The 13,527-nt window shown below is 34.2% G+C and overlaps 1 protein-coding gene across 50 annotated transcripts; it reads right to left on the reverse strand.

Moving 5' to 3' along the window:
* Positions 1 to 5,809: 5,809 nt before the first annotated feature.
* Positions 5,810 to 11,841, reverse strand: LOC112754831 (histone-lysine N-methyltransferase ATXR2-like). Of its 50 annotated transcripts, none has more exons than XM_072221093.1 (15): positions 11,540 to 11,834; positions 11,379 to 11,451; positions 11,214 to 11,283; positions 11,052 to 11,121; positions 10,878 to 10,954; positions 10,730 to 10,786; positions 9,710 to 10,133; positions 8,922 to 8,981; positions 8,563 to 8,703; positions 8,349 to 8,476; positions 8,061 to 8,224; positions 7,698 to 7,815; positions 7,061 to 7,138; positions 6,444 to 6,795; positions 5,810 to 6,108 (listed from the first exon to the last, which is right to left on the reverse strand). In XM_072221093.1, the coding sequence occupies exons 2-7, from the start codon at positions 11,384 to 11,386 to the stop codon at positions 10,113 to 10,115; spliced, it is 303 nt and encodes a 100-aa protein (XP_072077194.1). In that variant the 5' UTR covers positions 11,387 to 11,451; positions 11,540 to 11,834; the 3' UTR covers positions 5,810 to 6,108; positions 6,444 to 6,795; positions 7,061 to 7,138; positions 7,698 to 7,815; positions 8,061 to 8,224; positions 8,349 to 8,476; positions 8,563 to 8,703; positions 8,922 to 8,981; positions 9,710 to 10,112. The 50 variants fall into 50 exon arrangements, with proteins under 50 accessions (XP_072077194.1, XP_072077191.1, XP_072077188.1 ...); XM_072221090.1 differs by having other exon boundaries at positions 7,061 to 7,284; positions 7,686 to 7,815; XM_072221087.1 differs by having other exon boundaries at positions 8,563 to 8,706.
* Positions 11,842 to 13,527: the final 1,686 nt, after the last annotated feature.

Consider the following 13,527-nt stretch of genomic DNA (forward strand, 5'->3'; position numbering starts at 1 on the left):
AATTGAAATGTGTTCGAGCAGATAATGGTGGTGAATACAGAGGTCTGTTTGAAGAGTATTGTAAAGGACATGGGATCAAGCTTGAGAAGACGGTTCCTAAGACTCCTCAACATAATGGAGTTGCAGAGAGAATGAATCGCGCTATCAATGATAGAGTCAGATGTATGCTCTCTCATGCAAAGTTGCCTAAATCCTTTTGGGGTGAAGCGATGAGGATTGCATTAGATCTGATCAACCTTTCTCCTTCAGTTCCACTTAATGGTGATATTCTAGAGAAAGTTTGGAGAGGGAAAGATATCTCCTATAGTCACTTGCGAGTGTTCGGCTATAGGGCTTTTGTTCACATTCCAAGAGATGAAAGGTCTAAACTTGATGGAAATTCAAAGCAGTGTATCTTCATGGGTTATGGTCACGAAGACTTTGGTTACAGATTATGGGATTCTGTGAGCAAGAAGATAATTAGACGCTGAGATATGATTTTTTTTGAAGACCAAACTATTAAAGATCTTGAGAAGACAGATAAGCCAATAACTGTTAGACGTTCTGCTAATGATGAACCTAGTCCTTCCACTAGAACTCCTGTTGATGGAGGAGATGTACAAGTTGATAATGTTGGTGATGATTTGCATGCTGAACCTACACCTCAACCTGAGGTGCCAGATACAGAAGTTCCACCAGATGTTGAAGTTCTACCTGAACCACCAGTTGAGCCTGAATTGAGCAGATCTACGAGAGAGCGTCATCCTTCTCAGAAATACTCTCTTCATGAGTATGTGATGAACACTGAGCCTGGAGAGCCAGAGAACTACCAGGAAGCTATGTCTGATGAGCATAAGGAAGATTGGTTGAAGGCCATGCAAGAAGAAATGAAATTCTTGCATGAGAATCATACTTTTGAATTGGTGAAGTTCCCGAAGAGTAAGAGAGCATTCAAGAATAAATGGGTGTTCAAATTGAAAGTGGATGAAAACGTCTCACAGCCAAGGTACAAAGCTCGATTAGTTGTGAAAGGCTTTGAGCAAAAGAAAGGTATTGATTTTGAGGAGATTTTTTCTCTAATTGTGAAGATGTCCTCTATTCGAGTTGTGCTTGGATTGACAGCTAGCTTGAATTTAGAGGTTGAGCAGCTTGATGTGAAGACTGCATTCCTTCACGGTGACATAGATAAAAAAATTTATATGGAGCAACTAGAGGATTTCGAGGTTAAAAGAAAGGAGCACCTTGTATGCAAGTTGAAGAAGAGGTCATATGGGCTGAAGCAGGCGCCAAAGCAGTGGTACATGAAGTTTGATTCCTTCATGAAAGGTCATGGGTATAGTAAGACTTCTTCTAATCATTGTGTGTATGTTAAGAAATTCTCTGATGGTGATTTTATAATTCTCTTGCTTTATGTTGATGACATGTTGATTGTTGGTCATGATACTAAGAAGATTGAAAGTCATAAGAAAGACATGAACAGATCCTTTGCTATGAAGGATTTAGGTCCTGCAAAGAAAATCCTTGGCATGAGTATCACTCGTGACAGGAAGAATGGAAAACTGTGGTTGTCGCAGCAGAAGTACATTGAGAAGGTTTTAGAGAGGTTTAGCATGAGTAATTCCAAACCTGTTAGTACTCTACTTACTAATCATTTCAAGCTGAGTTTGCAGCAATGTCCTACAAGTGAGAAAGAGAAAGCAGAAATGAAGAAGATTCCATATGCATCTATAGTTGGCAGTTTGATGTATGCTATGGTTTGCACCAGACCGGATATTGCTCATGCCGTTGGAGTTGTTAGTCGGTTTCTCTCTAATCCTGGCAAGGAACATTGGCAAGCAATGAAGTGGATTCTCAGATACCTTAATGGCACTTCCAGAGTTTGTTTATGCTTTGGGAGTGGCCAACCTGTGTTGGATGGTTACACAGATGTGGATATGGCTAGGGATCTTGATTCAAGAAAGTCTACTTCTGGTTATATGATGACTTTTGCAGGGGGAGCTGTGTCGTGGCAATCTCGACTTCAGAAATGTGTTGCTTTGTCTACTATAGAGGTAGAGTACATTGCTGTTGTTGAAGCTTCTAAGAAACTCTTGTGGATGAAGAAATTTCTACAAGATTTAGGCATCAATCAAGAGAAGTTTGTGTTATTTTGTGACAGTCAAAGTGCTATCCATCTCAGCAAGAATCTGACGTTTCATTCCAGATCAAAGCACATAGAGGTGAGGTATCATTGGATACATCAAGCGCTTGAGATGAAGTCATATGCACTTGAGAAGATCCATACTGATGATAATGGTTCAGATATGATGACTAAGAGTTTACCTGTAGTGAAGTTTGATTCTTGCAAAGAGACGGCAGGCTTGGTGGAGCAGCCTATCCCCACTTGAGTTGGTGAGGGGGAGATTTATTGGTGGGTCCCCAACTAAGTGGGGCCCACATATTAAAAACAAAAAAGGAAATAATAAAAGAAAGTGGCTAAGCCACAGTAAGGTGAGAGAGAGATTTTAAAACCCTCATTTTTGAAACAAAAGATACAGAGAAAGTGAGGAGAGTTACTGCACCGAAGAGAAGAAGAATTTGGAGGGAAAAGAGCAATGCCATTTTGATCCGATTGAATTGGTAAACTTACTCCATTTCTTATAAAATTTTAGTATGTTATTCCTGGTGTAGAGATGAACATTAGGATATAACTTACTAGTTGTATTGTCTTCTCTTTTGCCTAATTTGAGATACCCACTTTTGTGGAGGATTTATGTTGATTCCATCAATTTTGATGATGTATTTTGTTGATTGTTGAGATGTCCTAGTGCTACTAGGAAAACTATTTGTGTACCCATTATTCTAATAGTGGAAGATTTTTCTGGACTAGGTCCCGTGGGTTTTTGTCCCTCTTTTGGGGGTTTTTCCACGTTAAAATTATGGTGTCTGATTATTTAATTTCTGCCATTATATTTGCTGCTTGGAGTATCTTTGGTATTGCCCATTTAATTTCACAGGTTGTGAAAAAATTATTTTTGGTGCTTCCGCTGTTAGATAGGGTCTTATTTGAACCTTTGTTGAGTTTTTCCAACAAATAGCTTGGTGATCAAAGAAGCGACAGCATCCTCACGGGCCAAGTTTTGGTCTAGAGAGTATCTATCCGTTGCAGGGATCTTTGGGGTGCCAGGTCCTGGGGGGACCGATATCAGGAGCCTTTGGACTACTCCCCTCTCTGTGAGTTCTCTTGGCTGTGCTTGGAAAACTAGCGGTGGGCGGTTGATTTTCTTGCAAAGCAGCCTTGGAGAAGTCAGTCGTCTTGTCCATATGGCGACTTTGCTCTTGTTAAGCTCCGCCGCTCCGGTATGAAGCATAGTCCTGTTAAAAAAATGGCCAAGATCCATTGAACTCTTTAAAGAATATCGATATCGGATGCGATGCAATCCCAAACGAGGTGGAAAATATTACACAACACATTGGTGTAGGTTACAGAGACTTACCTCCTTGCTGGTACTCTGCAATAGACAACTGACACAGAGTTTCATCTGGCCATTGTGGTAGCCTTTGTTGTGTCCTACTGCCTGAAAGATCCGATGAATAACGTTCACGTTGTGTTGCTTGAGCTATGAGCCCCCAACATGCTGAATGGCGGCAACCTCAGCAATGCTTGTGGAGTGGTGGCCTAGGGTCGACATAAAGCATAACACACGTCTTACATTTTGGGATTCGATGGGTGCCTTTGTCTCGTGTTAAATAGATGGATGTATTAAATTCTGAATAACAACAACATACAGTGTGGTGTCCTCTTGAGAGGAAGGCGTTATACGAACTTATAGCAAGTCCGTAGATCCGTCACAGAGTCAAGCTAAGGAAAACGTGGAGCTTCACAAGGGACTGCCCCGAATGGACAAAAAAAATTGATATTTTAAAAAAATTGGTGTGATATTCTTGCATACAAAATTTTACTCTCACGTGAAAATAAAAAAAGTTTTTATTATTCTATTGGTACTTATAATTTCACTAAATTTATATTTAGGGTCTTATATTTTTTTTCTTTTCAATTGAGTCCATACACTGATTTTGCTTTTATAATTAAGTCTTTTTTATGTCAAAATTGTTAAAATTAATGGAATATTCCTCTCAAAAAATATAATCAAAGATCTAATTAGGTTTTTAATTGTGGATATTTTTAATTTACAGATAAATATTCAGTTAACTCTAATACTTTTTACACTAAAAAGGATCTAATTAAAAAATTAAAAATAGTGTAGGATTTCGATTGAAAAGAAAAAAATTAAACGGACCAAATTGTTAATTTGGTAAAATTATAACGATGAACAGAGTAACCTAACCTATAACAAATAACTTCCAATTGATATAACAAACTATAAAATTGTCAAATATATCCATTATTTGCTTAGAGATTATATTTCGTGCCAAAATTTTGAACATATATATATATATATAAAAACAAGGTATATATTCATAAAACATAGAAATCATTCTCCTGAAATTACAATTTGTTTGAAGATAAATCACTCTTTCAAATGTACAATTTCGGCCGACGTCTAAAAAAATTGTTTCCACGAAGAACAAATTTGTAAAAATTTTAAAACAACACATATTCGTATAAAAGTTCTAAAAGAAATTGTAAAAAATATAATTCTATTAAAGTAAAAAAATTATAAATTTATAAATTCTATCGATAACTCTACTAAAATTATATTTTCCAACAAAGCCTACAAAGAAAAATACGTTTTAGTCAAACTAATACTTTATAAATTTTATAAATATACCCATCACTCTTTTATAAATCAATTTTGCACCAAATTTAAGCATACAAAATAACGTCAGAATAATCACAAATTATTTGTTTGCAGAAAAAAGTATTTCTTTTTCGTTCAACATAGAAAACTAAGAATAACATATTATAAAAACCATTAGCCTTAAGAACCAATGAACATATGGTAATATATGGAGGAGAGATTGAGACTAAGAGATAGAGAGTAAAAGATAGAGACTTAATAAATTTTTGTATTGTGTTTAATATAAAATGTATAAGACTGAGTTATGTCTTAATATTTTCTTTGGTACAAAATAAATTATTTACCAAAGTACTTTTATAAGGTTTAACAATTTTATCTCGTGTTAAAAGCTTACAATAGTTGATTATTTTGTATTTTTCATATTTTAATAACATTATTGAGAATAAAATGATGACGTTTTGTTTGGAATATACTTTTTCACATTTTTTAAAAAATGAATGACTCATAATTCTTAACCAAAAAAAATGAAGTGTCTAAACTTTTGGAAAATTTTTCTGTAAAATCTTTCTTCTTATTTGCAGTTATAATCTTTATTTATTAAGTCACAACTAGAAAATTGATTAATACAGACAGATTTACAGACGGATTTAGTCTTTATTACAGACAGATTTTTGGTTACCGACGAAATTACCAACGGATTTTGTCCCTCTGTAAAAGCCCCGTCGGAAATTATTTACCGACGGATTTTTTTCCGTCGGAAAATTACAGACGGATTTTTACCAGTTACCGACGGATTTTCCCTCTGTAAATTTTCTATCCATTTCCCAAAGGCGACGAACTTTCCGACGGATTTTCCGACGGGTTTTTCGTCTGTAATTACAGACGGATTTTCTGACGGATTTTCCGTCTGTAATTACAGACGGATTTTCCGACAGATTTTCCATCTGTAATTTGAACTTTGGAAAATCATCTTACACTCTAATTACAGACAGAAAATCCGTCTGTAAATCCGTCAGTAAGATAAAATAGAATTTTTTTTATTTTTCTAATTACAAAATAAACTTATTTTCATACAAAATAAATATAAATTTAATAAATACAAATTTTTATTGATGGTATAAATATAAAAACACACCAGTGAGTACAAAACGCTTTCTTTATATTATTTCCATACAATAATACAATCTAAATACATTAGATGACAAATAATTACTAGTGGACTCATCAAGATTTAATATCCTAATTTATGGATAGCTTCATTCTTTCTTTGAACTTCTTAGTGATGATGGCAATATACTTGCTTCTTGAGATTCTTGGTCCATCAAAATTATTCGCTGCTTCCCACTTTCTGAGTAGAGGATGTCTACCTTACTATATCTGATCTACACTGCAATTATTAGAAAAAAGAACCAAAAAGGAATTGTTACCATTGCAGTTACTTTTGATTAAATTTCAAGTATCTGCCTGCAACAATTTGGAACTCTTTCATAGATTTCTCAGATTCAATTCAGTGACTGGATACTTTATACAAGTCTTTGATCAATTAAGCAATCAAGAACTGTCATTGAGTTGAGAAAGAGAAGAGGCCTTAATTCACAACAATTATATGAACATGAAAATGCAATGTCTGAAGAAAAAACAACATAAATGAATCAATTAAATAAAAAAAAAAGAAAACAGTAAGAATTGAAGTAGAAAATGATGATGGAGAAAGAAGAATACCTCTTCCCTATGTGTTGCTCTCTCAACAGCATCAAGGTTCCTTCTTGAAGAAGTATTCTACCTTGCCACCACACAATCCACAGAAGCAGAAGCATGATCTGATGCGAATCCAATTCCAGGGCCACACTATACATCCTGAAAAGAAGAAGAAGAAGAAGAAGAAGAAGAAGCATGTTTATGGTGACATGTTTATTGTAAAAGCATGTACCTTTTCATTGTTCCTATCTAATCTAATATCTATATATATAACCTTCTCTTCAACAAACACAAAGCACTACTACATGGTATCTGGAGGTACATTAATCTTTATTCTCTCATCACATCACATAAGAAGGGAGGAGGAGGGTGGTATCTACATAAGAAAAAAGACTTGAAACTTTAGCAAGCAGTGAAAAAATAATAAAGCATGTAACCAGTATAACAACTCACACAAAGAATATTGCCTAAATTTTTATATCAGGTATAACACATTATGAATACAAAAATAAATGAAATACAGAAACTTCATATCCCTGTTAGTCTTCATTGAACCTGTCAAGAACATACCATTCAACTCAACTCAAATGTAGTCGCAACAAGAAAGCAGGAAGCAAAACTAAAAGAAACTCGAAACTTACTGGAAGGATCCTGCTTTGAGCTGATTCCAAACCATAGCCTGATCTGAGTTTGCTTGAACCTTATCTTAGATAAAGTTACTGGGAGAGGTAGCATGCAGAGAAGAAGCCTTCAGAGACGCAGCTTAGATAAACTTCAATCATATGACACAACTCGCGAACTTGTTAATAATCTTGCATGTTGTAAAAAGAGATTGTTGCAAATTTTGAAGAGTGAAGACAGAGTTCTATGATGATTGATTTCAAACAAAATAAACATTAGTTTGCAGATTTTGCTTCCTTTCCATATAGAAAATGAGCATAAAAACATTAGTATTCTGTTTTCTACATTTCAAATTTTCTATTACTGATTATGAAACAACTTAATTGGCATCTATCAGATCCTTTTAGTTTATGACTTTATACAACATAATTATATTCATCTACATTCTTATAGACCAGAATCCCAAAATTTTAAAATATTAGAAATGATTAAGTATTTTCAGTTCATATCAAAGTCTAACAACCTGCTTTTTATTTAGATGACAAAATAAGAACCGAAAAGAAGAGAATACATAATCCATAATAAAATTATATATGGAATGAATCAACAACATGAATAAGAAGAAATAATTAAAGAAGCATATACCAATGAACTCACTCAGAGAATGAAGCAGATGATGAAGGCTAAAACATAGCCAAGTTCATGTCTTCATGAGTTCAGAAACAAAGTGGGTTGGCACTTGTCCCTTCAAGATCTAATTCAGCTCCTTTCCTCACTGAGAAAAGAAAAAAGAGCATTGGTCTTATATAACCATAAAGTTAGAAAATATGAAAAAAGAAAAAGGTGTCATGTTCATTGAACCTAGACAGAAAATAGTCCTAGGGAGAAATTAAACATCATGGTTTGAGGAGAAGCTAAGTTGTAAAAAAGGTTTGGTGTGGGTATGCACACAGCATCTGTCTAACGTTTTTAGAATAGTTATAGAAATAGTTATAGAAATCTTCCAGAAGAAGTACTAACCTTCTAATCCCATTGAGGATGAGGCTGACTTCATAGAATTTATGCCACTTTTCACGAATGATGAAACATGTCGGACGTATTCCCTCCCAGCTTGTATGTAGATTGAACCTCTCTGTGAACTAGTATTTGAAGTTTGCGTCTTGGTATAATGCGAAGTTTCCTCACTGCATTTATTCATATAGCACATCAGGTGATATGATTCTGAATTGCAATGTTGGAAGAGGATCAATATCATGAACGCATAACTGGATAAGTGAGCTATATGATTCTGCTTAGATGTATAATTACCTTCCACTCTTATTTTGCCTACAACCTTCTTCATCTTCAGGGGAAATGTTTGTTCTGAATTCCTTGCATTTATGCCTTCAGTTGGTTTTACTTTTACACCTCGAGGTTGCAACAAGAAGTCATGCAATCTATAGAATTCAAGGGACAAGATAAATGATTGAGGGCGAAAGATGAAGGCACTGAAGCGTAAATTTTAAAATGAAATGGAACCCACCCAAAGGCACTTTGAAGAGCCAGGCACTCATCTTTCAAAAACTCCGGTGCCTCAGTGCAGCCTCTTGCCCATGCTTGCAGGCACAGGCGTATGCAGGCATCATAAGTGATAAGGGTTTGCCAGGCATATTGACTATTGCAACTGCTGAAATAACATGGAAAGGAACAGTGTACATTAGCCCAGATTTTCAAAGCATTAATCTGGGTACGAATCTCAGGTTTGTTTTACTTGAATAAGAGTTCCTACTCAGCTAAAAAAATCAAGGTTTGTTTCAAAATAAGGTAATGATGTGTGTTTGTATTTTACTTTGCTGATATATAAAGTTTTACATAAGTGCATGAAGTAAAGGTTGACAGCACCTGGTGTTGTAATATGCTAAATGAGGTCTTTCAGTGTCCTCTGTGATAGTTCTGTCTAGTCTGCACAGTTAAGCATCAAATGGACAATGTAATTCGGAAGGAAAGACAAGGGAAAAAAATGGAAAGAAAGAAAGAAAGAGGGGCAATTGAAGGCAGCCATAGATGGCAATAGAAGTACCTTTGAGCAAAGTCAGTGGTGGCTTTTACATTATCCTAATGAACCAGCATGTCCTAAGCAATTCTTTATGAATTCAATCTACTAACCCAAAGGCAGATATTTACTAACCACCCATTCTCTATGGCCCTGAAGACTATCTGGCTTCAAGTTTTTAATATTTAATAAATTTTAAATAATTTATTTTTTATTTTAAATATTTTATTTTTTATTTTAAAAAATAAATTAGACAATTTAAATACCACAACAAAGATAAAATTCACCATCATATTATTTATATAGTTGACTTTATTATGAAACCTGTAGCCAAGTTAAGCCTATTAGTAGTCCATGCATAGCAAATTAAAAAAACTAAACCTCATTTTTTATTTGTAGTTTCTAATTTGTTAGTCAACCATGTTAGCTGTTAGTTGATAAATATACATTAAAATTAATTATTAAAATTAAATATTAATATAAAATATATAATAATTAATTTTAATATACACAATATATTTTTTTTCTCTCAATATAGTATTATAAATATGAAAATAAACTGTTAATTAAAAAATAATAATAAGAAGAAGAAGAAAGAGAGTATATTTTACAAGTATATATGTTGAAATTGATGTACCTGTAAGAGTCTTTTAGCGAGATCAATGGCTACAAGTCCAGCACTACAACCCATGCCACTTAGATTATAACTCAAAATGTCATCCTTAAGCCTATAATGGTTCACAACCATTGAACTCAAAGAGGGTGTTGTGTTCAACAAGCTACAATTTGTTACAATTATCCCTATCTCCTCTGCCTTCACTTTTGTCTTCATCAAAACCTCATCAATGGCGCCAAAACATAACCAAAACCACCCTCCCCAAGAATACTATCCGGTCTGAAATTTCCGGTTGCAGCTTTAAGTTCTTGAAATGTAAATTTAAGAAGTGAGCAAGGAGCCTTATTCTCCTGAGGTGGGGGATCAGGATTATCAGAAGATACTCTAGCTTCATTCGGAGGGCATAGTTCTCGATTGCTAGCATTCAGGTATCTTGTCTCAGTTGCTGCAACAATGCAAAGAAATGTGAAGCATTCCTTCTTCAAATTTTAACCACTTTATTGAACATGATTGATTATACATTGACAATTGCATTTAGCTTGGTTTTTGGATCTGATATAATGTAAATAGAACCAACATAGTACATAAAAACTGAAGGAAAAAAGGAAACACAAAATTGGCTAACTTACTGAGAGTAAATTTATAATGATAGAAAAATCATGAAATTCGGCAAACCTTAAAAGAAAGAATGAGAAAATTGGAGCAGTCTGTAGTTGAATGGAAGTGTTTAATTTTGTTTATGCAGTAGCAGAATGGGATGGGGGAAAGGGTACTGGGAAAGCAATAAAGCATAGTTAGAAAGAAGAAAAAAGGATCCATGTTTTTTGATAGGAGGGAGCAGATGATAATTGAAATCCATAAAAAAAGCAGCTTTCCCCCAAAAACAAAGTAATGAAGAAGGGTACCTGCATCATAAACGAGACTAGTACGAGGGATAGTGTTAGGGGAGTGTCTTGAACCTTATCTTAGATATTTTTTTTCTTTGGCTGACATACACAATAATGCTTAGTCATAATAACAAAACATTTTTCACAAACCAACCTCTTTTCCTTTTCGAATCGGCCTTACTGCGATTATGGTTGCTTGGCCATCCCTATCCTGCATACAAAAAGATTAGGACTACAAAGATAGTCATATCTTTGTAGAATCAAATTAAACCAGGTACCGATTGACTCAGTTCGAAACGTACCTCGTCTCTCTTGAAGGCTTTGGCATTAGAACTACAGGAATGGTTCATGCAGCTTTGCAAAGGAAAAAAAGCAGTTCCTACAGTAAAATTTAAAAGGATTCAGGTATAATTACAAATAAAACTGCATAATTTCAATAACCAGTAGGCTAACACTAACTGTGATTCATTCATTACCTAGGCAACAAACAGAATAGTCTTCACCAAGAGCATCTAAATATGGTTGTGTAATTTTCTCAGCTTCTTCCTACCATTAACAATGACGAGGAAAGGAATCGAGTCAAAAGAGTTTCTTTCTTTGGAGATAAAGTAGAAAAGTAATTTGAACAAAATTCTAACCTTATCAGGATTTTTCAGATCATCAATGTATAAAAAGTAATCCTCCACAGGAGAAGCTACAACCAAATCACTGGAATATATAAACCAAGGATTAATACACAGGTTAGTTCAATCCAAAATTTCAATTCAATAGAAAAAAAAATGGCAGAGACTAGAAAGGGTTACACAGTCATAGGGAGGAAACAAATAAGAGAAGAATGAAGGGAGTTCGTTCACAGAAAGCTTGCCATATCTGTCACTGTAATAAAACCCTAAATTTGTTTTGAGAACAGAACAGATACAATTGCAAGAAAATCAATGTAATCTGAAGGAATGACGGAACCTACCTGAACCAACGGTGACGAGAAGAAGAGGTAGAAGCGGCGGCGACGACGCTGACGAGCTTTAGCGAGCAGCGACAGAAAACGGCGTGAAGAAGGTAGCGAAATTCATCAGCATCGAAACTGAAAGAGAGAGATTGGGGAAGGGGTGTGATGGAGCTTTGGGAACGGCGGTGAAGGGGCGAAAGGCGCCGATGATGAAGGATTAGGAGCGAATCGGTGAGAAGCGGCGTGGATGAAGGATGGAGTGTTTTGTAAAATGAAGATGGCATCGAGGAGAACGTGATTTTCATACCCTTATTTTCACCTCTTTCGACAGAATAATTTAAATTACAGACGGAAAATCCGTCTGTAATAATTTAATAAAACCAAGCATTTTGTCTATTTAATTACAGACGGATTTTCCGTCTGTAACTATTTTTTACGGAAAAAAATTAATTTTTCCGACAGAATTATAGACGGATTTTTTTTGTCTGTAATTTATGCTAATCTATTTTTTTGTTTTCCGACAAAAAAATCCCTCTGAAATTTCGTCTGTATTTCAGTGGGATAAAATCCGTCAGAAATATCCGTCTGTAATAACTAGTTTTCTAGTAGTGAGTAATTATAAAAAATAGTGCTTGAACTTTTTTTAAATTGAACACTTTAGTCTCATAGGATTCAAAATACATAAAACAGTTCCTTCGAAAGTTTTTTGGCTTCTTCTGAAATGTGAAAGTCTTATAATGTTTTTATTATTTAGAAAATATTATTGAAAAATATATAATAAATAATGAATACAAAAAATGAAAAAATATATATTAAAAGATAATTTTATCTTAACATTAAAATGTCATACAAAATAAAATTATTTAATTATTAAACTATGATACCTACATTAATGTGATATAGAAACTATAATAATAACAACTAATTCTAACGGGTCTTTGCATTATAAATACCATTATGTATATACCTAATAAACTCCTAAGATGTTAATTAGTTAATGAATATAATAAAATACTCATAAGTGAAAAAAAAAAAAGAGCAATTAAAAGTGAGATAATTAGACAAAAAATTTTAGCACTTAAAATTTATTAATTTAGAAATAATTAACATAAATGATTCGAACGGACTGTTTGAGATTTTTTAACAACCTTATGGACCGATTTGGATAAAATTCTCGTTATTTATTTTATTCTATTTGAAGTTATGCATTTTAATTTGTCTCACTCGTACTAGGTACACTACTAGAAAATTATTTATTATAAACGGATATTTTCAATAGATTTTATTTCACAGAAATATAGACAGATTTTGCGAAAAAATTTCTGTCGGAAACGAAGGAAAATAAATTAGCATAAATTACAGACAGAAAAGAGAATCCGTCAATAATTCTATCGAAAAAATTATTTTTTCCGTGAGAAATAGTTATCGACGGAAAATCCGTTTGTATTTAAATGAATAAAAACAATGCGTTTTGTTAAATTATTACAGACATAAAATCTGTCTATAATTTAAAATATTCGGTCGAAAAAATTGAGTTAAATCTAAGCATTGTCCCCAAATCAAATGAGCTTCTTCCTCTCTCTGTCAACAAGCTACTTCTTCTCTCCGCCGCTGCCGACGTCGCTCGCATCGCATGAGCTCACTCCGCCGCTCGCATCGCATGATCTCTTCCGACGCCACTCTCATCACATTGCTCCTTTCGTCGCCATCATCGTAGAGCCCTCTCCACCGCTCTCGGTCGCGTCTTCTTCCTTCATCACCGTCGTCGCATAGCTCTTTTTGCCACACAGTTTATCTTTTCAACAACTATTGTGTCCATGTATTCAAATATTCATGTTTTCTGTGACATATATTCCTAGCTAGGTTTTCCAATCTGTGTGCTTGATCTGATCTATGAATTACAGTAATCCTTTTTCCTTTTAATTTCGTTTCAATTCATCACTTAACTAGGTTATCTTATATATATATATATATATATATATATTGTGATATTAGAAATCGGCTGA

The sequence above is a fragment of the Arachis hypogaea genome, chromosome 16, assembly GCF_003086295.3.
Source record: "Arachis hypogaea cultivar Tifrunner chromosome 16, arahy.Tifrunner.gnm2.J5K5, whole genome shotgun sequence".
NCBI classification, from domain to species: Eukaryota; Viridiplantae; Streptophyta; class Magnoliopsida; order Fabales; family Fabaceae; genus Arachis; species Arachis hypogaea.